General features: G+C 39.0%; 2 protein-coding genes across 2 annotated transcripts; one reads left to right on the top strand and one right to left on the bottom strand.

Moving 5' to 3' along the window:
* The first annotated feature begins 2743 nt into the window (after positions 1-2743).
* LOC132269659 (uncharacterized) lies at positions 2744-3584 on the top strand. Its single transcript, XM_059770911.1, has 2 exons — positions 2744-3006; positions 3080-3584. Exons 1-2 carry the CDS (start codon positions 2744-2746, stop codon positions 3582-3584), a joined length of 768 nt encoding a protein of 255 aa, XP_059626894.1.
* A 17103-nt stretch (positions 3585-20687) lies between these two features.
* Positions 20688-21254, bottom strand: LOC132269658 (uncharacterized). The gene has a single exon (XM_059770910.1). It carries the CDS (start codon positions 21252-21254, stop codon positions 20688-20690), a length of 567 nt encoding a protein of 188 aa, XP_059626893.1.

Raw genomic sequence — 21254 nt, 5'->3', positions numbered from 1 at the left:
ATTTGAAAAAAAAAATTCAAATTCAAATTTAACTTCTTTTTTTTTTTTTTTTTGAAAAGTAAAGGTAAATTTAATTAATAAAGAGGATTACAGTAAATTATAAAAATAAAATAAAATAAAGAAAGAAAGAAAAAGGATTACAGTAATAGCCTGAGGGAGGCTATGAATAATACAATGGCCAGCCCAATAAGAACCAGCCCAGCCCGAAAGCAACTAACTCAGTGAAGGGTAACGACCCCCAAAGGAAGAACAAACATAATGAACACATGACAGGAACCAGTCAACAATCCGGTGATCATCATGGATATGGCCTCCAATGGACGGTTGATAGAGGCTTACTACTGGTCTTTACCCTTTTTTTCGTCCCCAGTACTCAAGTCATCTGAACCCGGTGTTTTTTTTTTTTTTTTTTTTTTTTTAAGTCAACAGAGAGTCAAAAGGATAATAATATCATTTTACATGAGAAAAGGACTCCGACACTATTAAAAAGTAACGTTTAGAATGTGAATGAAAAACGGACCAAATATTTGTATTGTGAGTGATAGTAATTTTTGAAAGTTATTTCAATATGATATTTGGTCAAACCTAAGGGAGTGTTAGTAAAATTAATCCTAAAAAGAAATTATCTGCCTCACTAAAATAGTCATAATTCTATCATATTTGATTAGCTCAATCCTATTTCAATTCTCTCATTTTTTTCCTTTAACCTTACTTTCTTGCGGTCTAGTTGGCCAAGATATTTTTATGATCTAACTTGACATGTAAATAATGTATCAGTTTTATTCAAATTTTTATGTGTGTATCGTTGTAGAGGTGTTTTTCTCTCATCCTGTATGAGTTTTCTACAGTCCTCTCTTTGACTCTCTCTGTATTTAGAGATTTCAGACTAGGGGGTCCTAATCGCCTTGTCATCATCTTGTCGTTTTTGTCTTGATTTCTTTTCCTTTGGTATGGATGAGTTATTACTCCAACAAATGGGGGGTATTACCCTCACAGCAGAAGAATCCATCACTCTTAATATCACTTCTGACGATCTCAGAGAAGGCATTAAATGGTGCAACCAAAGTCTTATTGGTAAATTGTTCAAGGAGTCTGGCGTTAATGTGGATGGGCTTCACGAAACCCTAGATAAGGTCTAGCTTTGCAACTCTACGCTTAAAGTTCTACATATTTCTAATAATTTTTTCCAGTTTATCTTCAAAGAGCGCTCCACTCAACAAAGGGTTCTGTCGTCTGGACCGTGGCATTTTGAAAATCATCTCCTTAGTTTGATCCCTTGGAAACCTAATCTGGTGGTTTCTGATGATCTCTTCAGTACAGTTGATTTGTGGGTGTATCCGTCTAATCTGCCATTGGAAGGGTATAATTATTGTGTTGGCCATCGGATTGTCGCTTCTTTCCCTAAGGCTAAGGTTGTCGAGGTTCAAGAAAATCCCAAAAATGGTGGCAGATTTCTTCGTCTAAAGATTTCAGTAGATGTCTCTCGCTCTCTTCGCCGGGGTATCAGGTTGGTCATCGATGGCACTCCCAAGTGGATTCCCGTTTTAGTACGAGATGTTGCCTTCCTTTTGTTATTTTTGTGGCTGTCTGGGGCATACACTTAAGAAGTGCAAGGTAGGGGAGCTTTCTTCCATTAATCGGACCACCGCCAATCTTCCTTTTGGTCCTACTCTGCGGTTTGCAGGTCCATCCGGTTTGCTGGTGTCATCCACAGACCCCTCATTTGCTCCTGTTGCATCTCTCCGGCCAAATATTGGGTTTTCCGACACTGAGGGCTCTCTTTCCCATGGTGAATAGGCATCAATCTCTCGTGATGTCATCCATGACGCATGTTCTCAACAGATCACAGTTCCTACTCTTACTACCCAGGCCTCATCCGTCATGTCAAATGTCAGTTCATCCATTGAGATGCCAACAGCTGGTTTTACTTCAGCTAGTGATGGTATTGACCTTTCCTTTTCTAATTCTAATTTAATGGCTCCACACTTACTTTTGCGGATATACTTGTTTGGGGGGCCCTCTCATAAACCGTTCTACTTCCTTAAATGGGCCACTCTACCGTTTACGGCCCATATTAGCGTGAGGGATTTGTTAGGCCAAGTTATGAACTCAGGTCCTCTATTGGTCCAGGGCATTGGTCCAACCTTTTGCATTTCAGTCGCTTCTCCCTCTGTAGAGGCCTAAGCCGCTGAGGAACGGGAGGTTGCTCCGAAGGTTGATCAGGATGTTTCTATGGTGGGCACCGTACCTGTTTCTCTCTCCCCTGCCTTGCAAAAAGTTGGGCAGATCCCGATTTCCAAAGGATATTCAGTTCAAAATTACTAAAAGCCGAAAGCTAGAGCTACCATTCCTTCTTCAATTTCCAAGAATGATACTAAGGGGGCCAAACGAAAATTTTTGGAAGTGGTTTCGGATTCGGATACCGACACTTTTACTCTAAAAAAACAGCACCAATTTTTGGAGGATGGTGGTTCGAATTGCAAGGGTTCCTCTTCGGTTGACAGGTCATTTGATTGGGTAGAGGCGACCAGCCAGAATTGGTCCCCAAAGTCTACATGAAAGTTATGGTGTGGAATTGCCAGGGTGTGGGGAAACCCCTGACAATTTCCCAGTTGAGGAGGCTCATCCACCTCCATTCCCCACAAATTTTTTGTTTTTTAGAAACTAAAAATCAAAACGAGAAGATTGACAGTATCCGTAGACTTTTGGGCAATTTTGAAGTGTTTTGCATTCCCCCCGTCAGATGGCGGGCAGTTTGGCTCTCTTCTATTACAGTGGTCTGGATGTTCAAGTTTTTGATTATTCGGATTTCCAAGTTTCTTGTGTGGTAGATGCTGGTTTCCCTGGTAGGTCTTGGGCTTTTTCAGTAGTCTATGCATCGCGTGATGATTCCATTCGAGCATCTCAGTGGCGCTACCTTCAACGTCTTCAACCCAGCCTTTGTTCTCGGTGGTTGTTGCTCGGGGATTTCAAACGCTATGCTTCATCCTCAGGAGAAACGAGGAGGTACTTTTACTGAAGCCTGGACTCTACGTGATTTTCTTCAATTTTTGTTGAATTGTAATCTTTTGGATACAAGGTTTAAAGGATTCCCGTACACTTGGTGTAATCAGAGGGAGTATCATAATACTATCTGGACCCAGATTGATAGAGGTCTTTGCTCTCAAGACTGGTTGCGTGTTTTTCCTCATTATTCTCTCTTGCATCTCCCAGTCTCGGGTTCGAACCATGCGGCCCTTTTGTTAGATCTCAATGTTCAAGTTAATTCTAGTTCGCGTCAGTTCTTTTTCGATGCTCGCTGGCTCAAATTCCCGGAATATTCTACCGTTATTAAGGATTCTTGGGCTTTCCCTTGTCAGGGATCCAATCTTTTTAGATTAAAAGAGAAACTTAAAGCTTGCAAAGCTAACCTTAAGTGTTGGAACAGGGGTCGTAATCACAATTCCTCTCAACGGATCCAACAGCTTCAAACACAATTAGCCTCTCTTAAATCTTCTGATAATCTTTTTGATCGTTCTGAAATCTTTTGGCTTGAAAAGGAACTGGCTGACGAATTGCACAATGAGGAAATTTTCTGGAAGTAGAAGTCTCGTCTGGCTTGGCTTAATCTTGGGGATAAGAACACGGCCTTTTTTCATCGCAAAACTATTATTCGCCGTCGGAAAAATGAGATTTCCGGTATTGAGGATGATCAGGGTATTTGGCAGGACTCAAAAGAAGTCGTTCGCGGCATTGCTGAGCAATACGTTCAACACCTTTTCCAAACAGAGGAGAATTTCTGGCATTTGGTCCCCTCTATCATTTCGAAAGAGATGAACAATGAGCTTCTTAAACGAGGCGCAGAGGAAGAATTAAAGCTAGCCTTATTTTCCATGGGCCCATTCAGAGCTCCCGACCCTGATGGCTTCACCCCTTTCTTTTTTCAACGCCATTGGGACGATTTTAAAGTTGATCCTCTTAATGGTTTCAATGCTTTCCTGGAATCGGGTCATATTCTTCGCATATTAATCATACAAATCTCGTGCTTATCTCCAAAGTTAAACATCCTACTAAAATGTCTCACTTTCAACCCATTACCCTATGCAATGTTATTTATAAAAAAATTTCTAAGGCTTTAGCCAACCGCTTCCGCCCTTACATGCATCGGCTCATTTCTGATCACCAATCTGCCTTTGTGCCCAACCGAATTATTCATGAAAATATCTTGATGGTCCACGAATTTTTGCATTATCTAAAATCTGAATCCAGTGGACAGAGAGGTTTTCTCGCTTAAAAGTTGGATATGGAGAAAGCATATGATCGCATTGAGTGGAGCTTCCTCGCAGGTATGCTTCACGGTTTTGGTTTTCACCCCAAATGGTGCTCTATTATTATGTCCTGTGTGTCCTCAGTTTCTTTCTCTGTTGTTATTAATGGCAAAGCTGGCAGGTACTTTTAACCATCTAAGGGTCTCCGCCAAGGAGATCCTTTATCTCAACTTCTTTTTCTTCTTTGTGCAGAGGGCCTAAGTTCATTGTTAAAGCATGCTGAAAGCAACCATGCTATTCACGGCATTCAAATTGGCCAATCCGTTCCTCCAGTTAGCTATATGCTCTTTGCGGATGATGCTATCCTGTTTTATAGGGCTGAAGCTGCTGAGGTTTCCACACTCATGGACATTCTTGACTTGTTCTCCTCTACTTCAGGGCAGCGTGTTAATTTTTCCAAATCTGGTGCTTTTTTCAGCAAGAATACGGACCCGTCTCTGCGTCTTTCTCTATGTCGCCTTATGCGCATTCATCCTTCTAGCTGGGCAAATAAATATTTGGGCCTTCCATCTCTTATTCATCGTTCTAAAGTAGAAGCCTTCAAATTTTTGAAAGAGAGATTGGGTAACAAGGTGAAATCTATGAAAGGTCATTTTCTTTCAAGGGCGGGACGGGAAACAATGCTTAAATCAGTGCTTGCGGCTATTCCTATCTATGCTCTCCAATGTTTCAAAATTCCCTTTCACAATGCTAAGGAGATTACTAGCATTTTTTGTCTTTTTTGGTGGTCCGGTAAAAATAAAGGCACTCCAATTAATTGGGTTAAATGGTCCGATTTATGCTGTTCTAAATCTCAAGGTGGGTTGGGTTTTCGAGACTTGGAGGATTTCAATCTCGCCCTCTTGGCTAAGTTTGGTTGGTGAATAGAAATGGGTGATAGTTTGAATGATCACTCTCTATTTTTTACGGTTTTCAAACAAAAATATTTCTAGAATCAATCTTTTCTCAATTCCTCATGTCCGGCTAATGCTTCCTGGTGCTGGAGAGGTATTTCCGCTTCCAAGAATCTTATTAGACGAGGTATTGCTTGGCGGGTGGGAGACGGTGCTGCTATAAGCATTCGGGATGATCATTGGTTGCCGAATCCCTCTAAACCTTTTATTTCTACTCCTTTTGTTCATCCATCTTTGCACAAGGTTGAAGAGCTCATTAATCGTAACACTAGGTCTTGGAACAGTGATTTGATCCGTCAACACTTCAATTTAAGGGATGCGAACCTTATTTTGCAGATTCCTCTTGGGATGTCAGGTAGTCCAGATCGTCGGTTCTGGTCCCCCTCATCGGATGGCCATTTTTCTGTTAAGTCGGCTTATAGGTTAGCCCGGTCTCTTCACGAGGTTAACAGCTCTCACCTCCCCTCTTCCAGTCACTCTCAAGTGAAATTGTCCCTGTGGAATGCCATTTGGAAAATCAAAGCTCCACGTAAATTTCTTTTCTTCCTTTGGCTATGTTGTCATGAACGGATCCCTACCCTTTCTAAGCTTTATTATCGTAAAGTGGTGGCTGACTCAACTTGTCCCACATGTAGCCTTTCTCACGAATTTGTTACACACCTTATTTTCACTTGCCCATTTTCTCGCTTAGTGTGGAAAGCTTCTCATCTTCAAGTTAATTTACCAGATTCAGAAAACAGGTCTTGGTCCCATATTTGGGATTCTCTTGTGACTCGCTGGAAACGTTGCCACCTTTTTCATGATTTGTGTGGTCTGGGGAGCTCTATCTGTTAGTATATTTGGAAGGCTAGGAACGACCTTCATTTTAAGCATATTCAGTGTGATGTTTTAGAGGTAGTTCGAAAGGCCATTTCTTTTTTTCAAGAGTTTGCCGAGGTTATTTCTCAACAGGTTTTGCTATCTCCTCCGTCGTTTCCTCGCTCGCATGCTCCTTCTCGGTGGTTACCTCCTGCTATGGGGCGTCTGAAAATGAATTGTGATGTTTCATTTTCATCTGGTTGCGGTGAGGGTGGAGGGGGCTTTATCCTCTGTGATTCCTCTGGCTACCCTATTGAAATTGCTTCTATTTTTAAGGCTTTCATTGGCTCTGCTGAAATGGCTGAAGCCATTATCCTTAGGGAGGGCCTCTCTCTTTTGTGCGACTGGGGGTATCAACATGTGGACATTGAAGGTGATTATTTATCAGTGATGACCCTTTCCCCTTCGTCTTCTTCTCTTTTGACTGTGATGGAAGATATTCATTTTCTAATGGGCTCTTTGGTGGATTGCTCGCTGTGTTGGGCTCCTCGCTCTTGCAATAGCGTGGCTCATGCCATATGCAAGTCTTCCCTTCGCTCTCACTCGTTAGATTTGTTGTGGGACATTTGGCCTGAATGGCTCCTCTGTGCTATTGAGAAGGATCTTCCTCCTCTTCCGGGGTAATGTTTTGTGATTTGTTTTGTTTGGGCTTCTGCCCTCTCTGTATCTTTGTTTCGATTAAAAATAATAATAAATAAATAAATAAAAAATATAAAAAAAAAATTCTTAATCATGTAATAGCTTCTCTGAACCTAGGTGGCCTACCCTTTAAATGGGTAAATCCGGTTCTTACTTGTCAATACCGTGGCAAGCTAGTTTCTATAACAACAAAGTTTGGAAGAATACATGCAGGCCCAATTTTCTTTAAACCTAAAAGCTTGGATAAGAAACTAAGCCAAAATTTTAGGTCCAATCCAGTATAGTATTAGGTCAAATGTGCTTCATTAGATTTTTTTTTTTTTTTTTTGCACTAACAATGATATTAGTAGAGGGCAAAAATTTGATAAACTTAGCTTTGGCATTCTCATTAAAAAAGAAAATAATAACTTTTTTAAAATCTAAAGTCCATGCCTCTGATCAAAGGACACCACACTCAACCAAACTCAACAAACATACTCCCAAGAACTTCAACTCAAAAGCAATTGTGAACTAAAAAAAGTGAGCCACAAGTTAAAAGATGAACATAGAAATGAGCTCGATGAGACCAAGCAAGATCACCATCACCACCACCACCACCACCACCTGCAGCAACGGTATTCCCAAAGCCAGAAAAAGAATGGCCAGAAAGTCAGGACCAGCATCATCAACTTCATCGCCAGCATTATCAACTTCATTGCCGGCATCTTCATTGGCAGGAATAGCTTTTCCATGGACCGGGATGGATTTTGCAGCACGCTTCCTAAGATCCCTTGTGCTTCTGTTCTTCGATTTTGAAAGCCGAGAGGATTCTTTTTCGGCCTTCGATATTGCTTTGGCCACAAGCACCTGCATTGAAGAAACATATAATGCAATCTGAGTTGAAAGTCAAAATGTTTAAATTTTTTTTGTCATAGAATTTATGGATGCTTCGCCATGCATGATTAGGCACATTCAGTTACAGCTCAAAGAGAAGCAGCAAATTGGCAAAAGCTGAATACTACGAAAAAGGAAAAACAAGTAGAACAACAATAGATCAAGCGCGGCAAATTTATATTTAATTTCTAACCAAAGGTTTGGTTTCTGACAATCTAGGAAGTTATAGTGATTTCAGTTTCTATGCCAAAGTAATTGGATAATCGCTCATAACTATCATGGCATTTATGAACCTATTCCTACCAGGCCTGCCAAAAGTAAAACTTCCAATAGATTCCGATGCATTTTTCATTCCGCATCCCCGCTTAAAATTTTGCCAGAATCCCCATACCCGCCCCCCGTCCCCGCCCCCGGCCCTGGCCTCATAATTTTTTTATTAAAAAAAAACACATTTTTTCTTATTTTCATATATATAATAAATCTAATTTAGTAATAAATTATTATATGTAAAGGTATATTAGTAACTTTACACTTAATCGGGGCGGGGCGGGTTTACCCCATCCCCGGCCCTAGGCCCGGCGTGGATTCATAATTTGCCCCCATCCCCATCCCCGTTTAGCTAAAAGGATCCACATCCCCGCTATAAACGGGGCTGGGCGGGGCCCTGGCGGGGATGGGAAATTTGCCATCCCTAGTTGTACGCTTATATACTGACTCATCAATGATGTAAGGAGAAAAGCAAAAAGTGGAGAGAAGAATCATTGACACCATAAAGGTTCATCCAAAAAACAATATATTTAGAGAAGTAAATAATTAAGAACTAGAATGTAACAGTACATACCCTATCAAAAGTGAAACTACTGAAATGCCAATGACAAAGATCATGTACCATAAGAAGACATACTAAAAGTAATGACAAAGGCTAGTCTTTAATGTCAACATACTGTAAGTAGACAAGTTTAGCATGTATAAAGAATGATACCATAGAAGTATACCCAGACTATACATTTGGCGAAGATATTAACAGAGAGAACATGTGTCATTTTAATATTTTTACTGGGGAGAATCATCGAGAACTTGTTTATAGACCGGTAAGATAATCATTGGCTCATCGACTAACAGGGGTCTGAAATTGACAATTTTTGTTGACAAAATGGTAGAATGAAATCGACGGGTGGATCGTCAATCCAAACGGGTTGACGAAAGCGATGGGTCGTTGCCGAACAAGCCCATCTAAAAAATGAGTTTATTTTGCAAATTTGTGTGTGTAATACTTTGATTACTTCACAAACACTGTTGATTTTTGGGTATGCAACACAATGGGATTATGACATTGATATTTGGTGAAGCACCAGTGTAGAGGATAGAAGAATATGCAGTCACAGCTGGTTATGAGAACCACCGGTAATCGACCAAATTGGTAACTAGTAACCTGAAATCAACGAGTTTTGTCGGCTAGAATGGGTGCGTAAAGTTGAGGGGTTGTTGTCGAAGAAAAACAGGTTGGTTCGTAGACAAAGCTATCATTGAGTGCACAAAATCGATCGGCCTTGTTGACACCAAATCAACTAGTGTGGTCATCGTTGACAGTTGTTTGCATGAGATCGACAAGTGGGTGTCGTTGTCGAGAAGGTTGCATAAATTTGACAAGTTTCGTCGTTTAACAACACTTGGTCATCGAGCAGTTTCAAATGTAAAAGAATATAACAGTTCAATGAGATATCCATTAAATGGAGAAGGGTCACTACATACATGTATGGTCAATGTATACATGTGCGCATATATATGTATGGATGTACACTAGCAATCATCAAACCATCCAATTAATTAACAAAAACATGACAAATTATAATACATCTATAATAGAAAAGCTACATGGAAGAACAGGGAATTTTCGTTAAGTAATATCTATATATAATAATCCAAAAGAACAGAAAAGAAAAAAGAAACAGAGATTCACCATTGTTCATCCATCATCTTCATAAATTTTGTTAAAAAACCATAAAACTTAAGAATCTACAGACTAAAAACGATGCACACAATTGGAAATCCAAAATGTTGAAAGAAATTTTGTTAAAAACCCATAAAATTTAGGCGCAGGCAAGAATCAAACCATCCAATTAACAAAAAATGACAAACATAATACATCTAAAACAGAGAAGCAACAATACAGGGAAGGAACAGAGAATTTTGGTTAACTAATATCTATATATAATAATCCAAAAGAACAGAAAAGAAAAAAGAAACAGAGATTCACCATTATTCATCCATCATCTTCAGACAATATATATAAAATAAAATAAAAAATAGAAGGTATATGGGTTCTTTTTGATCAAACAATAAACAAATAAGTAATGGTGATATCAGAAATACAAATATGAAGGAAACAAAGGAAATGCTTAGAGTCAGAGGAGGAGAAAAAGAACAACTGTCGAGATTAAGATGGTAGTAGGGCAATTATACAATATCTTATGATAGTTTCCTCTTCTGGGTTTTTGTTATTCCTTCATAGGACAACACTATTTATAGGCCCGAGTTCCATTGGTTATTATCTAGTGGTCTTTTCCGTGCATGGCTTCATGCATTTCTCCCGGTCTGGATTATGTGGGTAATCTTGAAGATTTAGGAGTCTGAGAGGTCTAATCCTCTAGAGCCCTGCACTTTTTTGCCATGTCACTTCTCCCTTAATCAAGGGCATTAAATGTTACTTGGCCGCCGGTTGGTCTAGCCTGACATAACATTAAATGTGATTTTAAGGTTTGCTGTCATAATATATATAATCCCATCATCTTGCAAATTGGGCCTTGCTGAAAGCGAAGGCACTTCTTGACTTCTCATCTACCAATCCAATATCTTCCTAAGTTTTCCAAGCATAGATCCCCTATAGCTGCGAAGGCCCTACCTTCGTTTCATGCTATAGGCAATCCTTGAATAGCGAGTCCTTTGGGACTCCAGTCCTTCAAAGTGATGTTGTCTAACATAACGCCAGGGCTTGGAGTACTCGAGGATTGGTTTCTCGAGGCTTGGTGGGCCTGGAGTGATGCCAGGGCTTAGGGTGCTCGAAGCTTGATCTTTCGAGGCTTGATGGGCCTGGAGCGATGCCAGGACTTAGAGCGCTCGAAGTTTGATCTTTCGAGGCATGGTGGGCCTAGGGCGATACCAGGGCTTAGTATGCTCGAGGATTGGTTCCTCGAGACTTGATGGGCCTGAAGCGATGCCAGGGCTTAGAGTGTTTGAAGCTTGATCATTCGAGGCTTGATGGGCCTGGATCGATACCAGGGCTTAATGGGCCTAGGGTGATACTAGGGCTTGATAGGGATGGCAATGGGGCAGGATGGGGCGGGGATTCCATTCCCCATCCCCATCCCCGATGCATTTTTCATTCCTCATCCCTGCCCCCATCCCCACTTAAAATTTTGCCAGAATCCCCATACCCGCCCCCGCCCCCTGCACCTTATCCCCGTCCCCGCCCCGTCCAGCCCTCGGCCCAGGCTTCATAATTTTTTTATTAAAAAAAAAACATATTTTTTTCTTATTTTCATATATATAATAAATCTAATTTAGTAATAAATTATTATATGTAAGGGTATATTAGTAATTTCACACTTAATCGGGACGGGACGGGTTTACCCCATCCCCAGCCCTGGCCCCGGCAGGGATTCAAAATTTGCCACCATCCCCATTCCCATTTAGCTAAAAGGATCCTCATCTCCGTTATAAACGGGGCGGGGCCCCGGCGGGGATGGGGAATTTGCCATTCTTAGGGCTTGATGTCTCTCAAGGCTTTTGACTTTTCAAATCACCACGAGGATTGGTTCTTGAGGCTTGCTGGGCCTGGAGTGATACCAGGACTTAGAGTGCTCGAAGTTTGATCATTCGAGGCTTGATGGGCCTGGATCGATGCCAGGGCTTAATGGGCCTGGGGTGATACAAGGGCTTGATGTGCTCGAGAGTTGGTCTCTCAAGGCTTTTGACTTTTTAAATCGCCACGAGGGATTTGGTTGGGGTCGCGTTGACTTATCAATCATGCCATGTCAGCCTCTAATGGGTGACACCCACAGAAGGTTTAACATAATTTGAAGGCATACCTTCCGGCTATCAATGAAATGCACTACACGCCTAAGACAAGCATGCACAGGGGTAGACTCAAAAAATGAGACACAACACCAGCCATATTCCTCCAATTCTATGGAAGTCACCACGCCAAAAGTCTGGAAATACTCCCCAATAACCTTCTCATTGGATTTATTAGCACCACGAACAAGAATTGAAAACCCACTCATGTTGAAATTTCGATTACTCTCTGCAAATCCACCCTCAGCAAACCCTCTCTCAGACCTACCCTATGCAAGCCTCTCTCTCTCTAAATGTAAGAGAAGAGCAGTATGTGCTATATATATATATATATATTGTGGGTGTGTGTGTGTGTGTGTGTGTTGTTGAGGGCCTGAGCCAAGGTAAAAGTTGCGTGGGAATTGCATGTGCAATTTCCCCGCCAAAGGACAAAAACAAGACACGTGGCTCAATGGATATATATATTATTTTATTGTAATATATGTATAATGTTAAATTAGAAGATTTACCTTGCCCCACCTCTCTCTCTTTCTCCTCCCTCCCCGCTTCATCTTCAACCCGTCTTCGAGCCACCACTCACCTTCCTCTTTGTGACTTTCGATGTCAGTTTACATTATGGAAGTGAACACCAATTGTTCATTACATCGTGCCCAAAGTAGATAGTCAAGTATTCTAAAAGATCTGGCCAAAAAAAAAACTATTCCATAAAAACAAAATGAATACATTATTCCAATAAAAAATAAAAAAATAGGAGAATGTACCCCTGTTCTTAAAACACTTATACTCCAAATTCTGTACTAGTTCTGGAAATATAATTTTATTCCTTTACATGGTAGTGGATTTAAATACGTTTTCTTTTTTTCTTTTTCTTTTTTACACCTCATGCTCCTCTTATTTTGTTACAATTTTATTTGTGCATTTATTCTTGTTCCTGTAATGGGATCATCAATGAAATATGATCGTGAATTCAATATGTATATATATATATATATATATATATTAACATCATTATTTTTAATTCATAGCTAAAAGAGTATTTGAACGTGTTTATAAAGTGCATCCATCAGTAGCTGGCAAACAAAGGATCAATAGGTGAAGAACTTCAAAATAGTTGTCTTGCAACATTGGTTTCTTCAATGCATGATAGTATTTTCAACGAAGAGGTTCTTTAACATGAAAATTAAATTTACTTGCAGAAACAGGTTTCTAATATAGTTTTTGACACGCCCAATCAAAAATATGACAAGGGCTAAAGCAGAAGAGATCCCACTAATAAGAAATAAGCCACGAAAGCTATCTAGGTTTAGAATGCTGGGACTAGCCATAGAATCCTGCAACATAAGATATGACTGACTCTTAAACCATTCCTCCTCAAACATAAGAGAGCAAATATGCTGAAGGATGATGATGAAGGCGATCCCAAAATTGAGAGCAACAATTGAACGATCAGATGATCAAATTTTTGAAAGATATAGATGCATTCGATGCATAAGAGCCTTAACATGTTACAGGTTTATGGCACTTTGTTTGTCTGATCGACAAAGAAAATAGGAGAATATGGTGGAGCATTACATGACCAGATTTTTGGCTTCTCCAATTTGATTGCATTTGTATCGTTAATGACCAGATCTTATTAGTTTCAAATTTTTGAAAGAATTCAGACTTTTCTTCTCAATCTTATGAGGTAAGTACCCCTGTTCTTAAAACACTTATACTCCAAATTATGTACTAGTTTTGAAAATCTAATTTTATTCCTTTAGATGGTTGTGGATTTAAATATTACGTTTATTTATTTCTTTTTCATTTTTTTTTTTTACACCTCATGCTCCTCTTATTTTGTTGCAATTTTATTTGTGTATTTATTCTTGTACCTGAAATGGGATCATCAGTGAAATATGATCGTGAATTCAATATATATATTGACATTATTTTTAATTCATAGCTAAAAGAGTATTTGAACGTGTTTATAAAGTGTATCCATCAGTAGCTGGCAAACAAAGTGTTGATTAACAGAGTTAGAGAGACAAAGATGCAATATGAGAGTGATACAGAATTGATGTATGTAGAATTATGTTTGGAGCATGTACAAAGGAGCCTATTTATAGTCTATTGTACAACGGCTATACAATTGTTCAAGTTTTTCAACTTGATGCGTCATTGATGACTCGTAAGTTAATCCAGTAACGGATCCGAAATGCGGAAGAGATAAACCAAGGTCTCTAGAGTTAAAAGTCATCCCTAAGACACTGGTGTGACCTTCCATGAAGTCATGGAAGTTAAAGAAAGCAAAAAAAAAAAGGAATTAAGAGTCAAAACGTGCAAAATTCATCAATCAAGGGCAAAATGGTCAATGTATAATTGAGAAGGGAAATTTGACTCTAAACAAGTCAAATAAGGTCCACAAAACCTAAACAAATCATTTCACAACATTTTAAGAGGTTCTAAGAACTTTGGACAAAAATCCCATAAAACGCCATTTTTCGGTTTAAGCGAAAACTGACACCCTCCAACTAAAACCTGAATAACTTCCGCTATGATTTGAATCTGAGAATGAAATTAGTACCATTGGAAAGCTGACTCAAAATCCTTGAGTTTAGGCTCAAGAATCACCCCATTTGGGTTAGAAACAAATGAGTTATGGCCATTTGAAGTCGAAACTTTAGTGCTGGAACAAAATCTGGAAGACATGTGTATGAGGGGAGTTTCGGTCGTCCGAAATAAACCAAAACTGGCAAAAACTTTTCTGAAATCTTGTTTTTGAGGTGTGGCTGGTTCGGTAAACCGAATTGGTGCATCGGTCAACCGAAATAGGCCATCGGTTGACCGAAATGACCCAAAACAGTAAAAATGGCTACTGGAATTGATTATTTACTGTGCATTGAAGCTTCCAAAAGCCATCGGTCGACCGAATTGGTGTTTCGGTCGACCGAAACACCTCGAAAAGCTACTATAATGCTAGGAAAAAGGTCCTTGGTCTAATTCTAAGGTTGTGCATGCATCCCATATGATCCGTACTTGCTTAAAAACATTCATTAACCTCAAAAGAGCATCCCTAACATGCTAAAACAAAAGAGAACTTAAAACCTACTCTAATGCATGAACTTTTTTTATAAAAATCCATAATTTATCCATAATTAGTTCAAAAGTCAAAACTTAAGAGTTTTGTGAGATATGAGTATGCACACAAATGTAAAATGATGTAGTAGACGCGCTACAATGGCCTACGGCCTCATTACAACTCAATTACAATTTTTGACATGTCAAACCACTAATTTTCTCAATAGGCTATATTTACAATACTTGAAATTTTATAGCATGCTTGTGAACATCAAGTTAATGGCCCTTAGCTTCATGTTGTACATACAAAATAAGTATCAAAAAGTGTACTTAGGTACACATTACATATTTCAAGGCAAAAATAGCGTTTTTCACCAAAATGATACTACATGCTAACACTTGCATGTTTTCAAAAATATAACAAAATACTTCAAGGCATCAAAATAATTTAGGGATGTGATGCATCCCAAAACAAAGTCTCTTTACCTGCAAAACAACCCAAACAACTAGGGTCAGTAATCAAGTTACTCGTAGGATGTGGTGCATGCGCATACCTTATAGTTTCAAGTATAATGTGAACCAAACATAGACCATCACAAGGGTGCATTCCACCTAACGTCTATATTTCCATGGTACTCTAAGGGATCATCTCAAGCTATACAAATATTTGAAACTATAAACACGTAGTATGCAAGTATACATAAACAAGTACACTAACCACATTAAAACTAGGATTACCAAATCACAAGCTACAAGAAATCCATGATTTACAACTTGGAAAGTAACGCGAAATCAAATAATGGAAAGACTGGGATATGTGGCCATAAGACCATACAAGTTATTTTAAATAATTACGACCCACAAGGTACAACCTAGTGTGCACTATGACTTAGGAGAATTCTTACCCTCCATACTAGAGCCAAACCCTAGCCGTCAACATTTCATATCCTTATAAGCTTCCAAAAATCAATAAGTCCATGACATTTATATAATCTCAATGCATGGAACTACTTACCAAGCACAAGTAGGGTAAAACTACACAAACCATGCCCTAAGGTTTCATATCTAAAGTGGTAAGCTAATGATACTACATATTATGCCATATGAATTTAATATTAATGTAAGCCACAATTACTAATCATGTAATATAGTAATTTACCTACAAGTAATTTCAAGTGCTGCATACAAGATTTTTATACTAAACTTTCAATGAAAGCTCCATTACTTAACAACATAAGTGCAATTTCAAGATATTCATAATAAACCCTCAATGAAATCACAAGTATTAGGCAAATCATTAAACAATAACATACCTATACAATTTAATAGTCATATACATGCTTTAATCCACAATTCCTAAGTTAAGCATATAAAATCTCTATTCACATACAAATAAAAGAATTTAAAAGGCATGTAATCAATATATATTAAGCTCCAATATATATAAAACCCAAAGAGGATAAACATACAACCACCCCTACCTCACAAGAGGATTGTTCCTCTTAAATCCAAGGGAAGCAAAGGAATTTCAAGTTTTTCTTTTAGGGTTATGAAGAGGAAGGTGAGGCAAAGTTTTTGTATTCCAAACTTTATGGTCTAGGGTGAGTGGAAGGAGGTCAAAAATGAGGTCAAAGCCTTGAGTCAAGTTTTTCCTTCCATGATGGCTAAGTTAGAGTTCTTGAGAGGAAAGTGATGAAATGAAATAAAGGCACAAACCCTAACTAAATATGGTGGGATTCTCCACTCACTAGGTGCTCTTGCACTACCTCTCACACACACATAATGCAAGACCAATTGTGAAGCCTACACTTGTCACCATCCTATATAAACTTTCAAGACTTATCATTGAGCCTACACTTGTCAACCATCAATGCCAACAAGTGCTCGTATCCTAGGACAACAAATGGGTGAATCTCTACCCTCCAAATGTTATAAGATCATGCTCCCAAGTCTACCCACCCTAATGCCAACAAGTGGCACCATGAGAATGTGACACTTGTCACATTTTTTGAAAATTGTAAAAAGGTCATTTTTAAAAATATCTTCTAAATTAAATTACAAAATAGTCCCTAAGATGAAAAATAATTACTTTATTTAATTACCATAAAACCCCAAAAGTTATGAATAATTACAAGAAGTCATGCATCCATGCTATTTACAAGGAAAGTAAATATCAAGCATGCTTTTCAACAAAAGTAAAAATATAGATATCATGGAAATTATATATCATGAATGTATGTAAAGCTGAAATCAAATTCGAGCACAAAAAGTGAGGTTATGTAAGGAAAAACGACAAACGAGAAAAAGACGAAATAGGGAAAAAGACGAAAAAATGAAATTTGCCGAAAAAAGAAAGAAAGAGAAATGACCTGGTCATTACAATTGTGATTAAGATATAATCACGGTAAGAATCACAGCAAGAATCAGAATACAACGGTTATAATAAGATACACAAAATCTTTATATTAACATCCCCCCTCAAGCTCAAGGTGGTAAAGCAAAAACCAATTTGAGTTTGGAAACTAATTCTCGAAATCTGCCTGGCGGATGAGCTTTGCTAAAGATGTCAGCGGTTTGATCAGTGGAAGTTACAGAATGAAGGCGTACAGTTCCCCGAGTAACTTGTTGACGCACAATATGACAATCAATTTCAATATGTTTGGTGCATTCGTGAAAAACATCATTATGAGCAACAATAAAGAATAGTGCCAGTGGAATGAGAAACACCCATATCTGTTAGGAGCCATTGAAGCCAAATAAGTTCTTGTGTGAAATCAACAAGGGCACGGTATTCAGCTTCTGTACTAGACCTGGAAACAACGGATTGCTTTTTGCTGCGCCAAGAAATAAGAGAGTTACCAAGAAATAAACAGAAGCCAGTAGTAGAACGCCGGTTAGTTGGATCACCTGCCCAATCAGCATCAGAGTAGGCACGTAGCTCAAGTGAAAAATGACTAGAAAAGTGAATACTATGAAACATAGTCCCTTTAATGTATCAAAGAATGTGTAGTACAACGGTATAATGAGTAGATCAAGGAGCAAAAATGAACTGACTGACAAGATGCACAGCAGAGGCGATGTCAGGTCGAGTAACAGTGAGATATACCAGACTGCCAACCAATTATCAATACAATGTGGCATCACTGAGGAATGTACCATCTAGAGGAGTGAGCTTAACATTTGGCTCAAGTGGAGTAGGAACTGCCTTGCAATCAGTGATACCAGCACGAGCAAAAATGTCAGAAGAATACTTGGCTTGGGAGAGATAATAGCCATCCGAATCAGAGAGAATCTCCAAGCCTAGAAAATAGTGGAGGTGCCCAAGATCCTTCGTATCAAAATGATGACTGAGAAAATTTTCAAGTGCAGAGATACCTGCAAGATCATTGCCAGTGATTATCATGTCATCAACATAAAGTAAGAGAAACGTAATACCAGAGTCATTCTTATAGATAAAAAGGCTAGAATCATATGAGCTTGAGGTAAATCCAAAATCTCCAATTGTATACTTAAATTTTGCAAACTAAGCTCTTAGAGCTTATTTAAGACCACACAGTGCTCGACGAAGTTTACAGACTTGATGTCGAGAATGGTCATATCCTGGAGGAGGTTTCATATGTACTTTTTCAGTGAGATCACCATTGAGAAAGGCATTTTTCACATCCATTTGAAATAATTCCCACTTACGAGTTACTGCAACAGCCAATAGGCTACGGACAAAAATAAGTCGAACAACAGGGGCAAATGTTTTCTCATAGTCAATGCCATATTCTTAGGTGAATCCATTTGCAACCAAAAGAGCTTTATATCGTTCTACTGACCCATCAGAATGAGTTTTGATTTTGTAAACCCATTTACAGCCAACAACAGTTTTGTCAGAGGGAAGAACAACCATGTCCCAGGTATGAGCTTGTGTGAGAGCCTGTAGTTCTTCTGTCATAACTTGCTGCCAAAGGGGGTTAGAACTAGCCTCACGATATGATTGAGGCTTATGATGAGACATGATAGTAGAGAAACACTGAAAATTATGTAAATGACTAAGAGGTTTTCTTACCCGATTAGATTTGCGAGGAGGTTGAGCAGTAGTGATGGTATTTAATGAAGAAGATTCAGTATTAGGACCATCAGATGAAGCAGATTCGTCAGGTAAAGCCATTTGTGGGAGCTTAGATGAAGACGTTGTTTCTGGAGTAGATGAGATAGTGTTTGGAAGCTCAGATGAAGATATTGTATCTATGTCGTCTGGGAAGAGTTCAACTAAAGAATCAATAAAGAATAAGGGAGTAGAAGATGGAGATAAATAGAATTTGGAGAGAGAAAAGAACATTTTGTGTTCCCAAAAGATTACATGACGAGAGACACGAAGACGTCTGGAAATGGGATCCCAACATCGGTATCCTTTATGTTTAATTCCTTAACCTAGAAAACAACATAGACAAGCCCAAGGCTCTAATTTGGTACGTTCATGAGGCTGAAGTAAGACAAAACAAGGACATCCAAAAAACTTTAAGAAGATTATAAGCAGGAAAGATCCCATATAAGCGTTCAAAGGGAGATTGATTTTCAATAATAGGCATGGGAAAACGATTGATGGTGTATACAGCAGTAAGAGCTGCTTCCCCCCAAAAACGCTCAGGACATCAACTGGATATTAGGAGGGAGCGAACAGTGTCTAAGATATGCCTATATTTACGTTCAGCCCGTCCATTTTATTGGGATGTACCAGGACAAGAAGAGTGAGAGATCATTCCATGTTGGCGAAGAAATTTTAAAAAATTTGTTTCATTTTACTCCAAAGCATTATCAGCGCGGAAAATCTTGATCGATCTGGAAAACTAGGTTTTGACCATGTTTGCAAAATCATAGTAAAGTTGGGGTAGTTCAGAGCGATTTTTCATGAGATATAGCCAGGTAAATCGTGAGTAGTCATTAATGAAAATAACAAAGTATTTGGATCCCCCTATTGTAATGCGAGGAGAAGGTCCCCATACATCAGAGTGAACTAGGTCAAAAGGAGCAGTAGTAATAGATGTGCTTTTATTGAAAGGTAAAGCAGGTTGTTTTGCAAGTTAACAAGGTAAACAAGTTACATCATCATTTTTAATTGAACATAATTGACCGGTTGACACTAAAGAGCATAAGCGCCCAACAGATACATTACCTAATCAAGAATGCCAAAGGCTAAATGAGGGAGTAGAGGTTGCTAAAGCAACAGTAGAAACTGTAGAGGGCCGATGAGAAGGAATGCGGAGATAGATGAGCTCAAAGAGACGTCCCACTTTACGGCCTATCCCAAAGGTCTGCCCCATCTGTGGATCCTGTACATGACAACCAGAAGAAGAAAAAATGACATTAAGTCCAAGTTCATATATATGACCAACAGAGATAAGATTGATTGTAAGTTTTGGTATATGAAATGTATTTGAGAGTGAGACATTGGGAGTAGAAATTTGACCGACGTGATTGACATGTAAGTGAGACCTTTTAGCTGTATGAATTGTAGGTGTATTGATGGTAGGATGATGTTTAGAAAATATTGTAGAATCAGAGATCATGTGATTACAGCAACCAGAATCAAAAAACCAAGAATTACCTGGGTAACTGACATGGCAGTGGAAGAAGGAGTACCATTATTAGAGATAATTTGTCTCAGAAGGGCCTCGATATCGTTGGTGGACATCTGTGCGACTGTAGAAGCAGGAGGACAATATCCCTCAGCAGTGCCAGTAGTGATGGAGGAAGATGGATGATTGTGTCTAGATGAAGAACCTTTAGAAGAATTAATGCGAGATTGCCAATTCTTGGGACAGTCACTCTGGTAGTGACCTGGGCTTTTCATGTTGCAAAACTTGCAAACTCTGGTGGGACAAGTTAATACAACGTGATCTGTTTTGTGATAGTAGTTACACTCCCTTGGAGAGGAAAAGGATGACGTCAATTTCTTTTTGGGAAAATGAGTAACAAGAACTGCATCTGAAGCCGAAGGTTAAGATGTACTCAGACGAGTTTCTTCTGAAAGAAGCTCGGTTATAGCATCTTCTAAGGTAGGCAGAGGATGCCGATGAGGAAGAGAGGCTCGAACGGGTTCAAATGAAGGTTGAAGAGCCATGAGAAACATGATCACACGTTGCTCATCTCGATAGGTAGTAAACTTTGTAGCATCAGAAGCACACGACCAAGTGGGTTCAGAAAGAGATAGTTGATCCCAAATAGCATGCATTTCATAGACAAAAGTACTAATAGATTGACCAGGCTGTTGAGTTTTGTTGTGAAGATTGGTCAGAAGTTGATATTGATGGGCGAGATCAATGGTGGTGTAACGGTGCTTCAAAAAATTCCAGATAGATTTTGCAGAATCAAAACGACCAAATTCTATACTAATGGATGAGATAGAGGTATTGCAAAACCAAGTGATAATCTGATGATTTTTGTTGTCCCATTCTTCAAGACGGTTACCATATTTTTCTTTTGTTTCAGTTTCCTCCCGCACGGGCTCGAGGATATCACCAGTGAAAATGCGCCAAAATTTTTTACCTTTGAGAAAGCTGGTCAT

Source organism: Cornus florida, unplaced genomic scaffold, assembly GCF_030987335.1.
Source record: "Cornus florida cultivar Cherokee Brave unplaced genomic scaffold, ASM3098733v1 CherokeeBrave_3.0.0_Hap2_Chr08, whole genome shotgun sequence".
Lineage (NCBI taxonomy): Eukaryota > Viridiplantae > Streptophyta > Magnoliopsida > Cornales > Cornaceae > Cornus > Cornus florida.
This window is presented reverse-complemented; position numbering and strand designations above follow the sequence as displayed.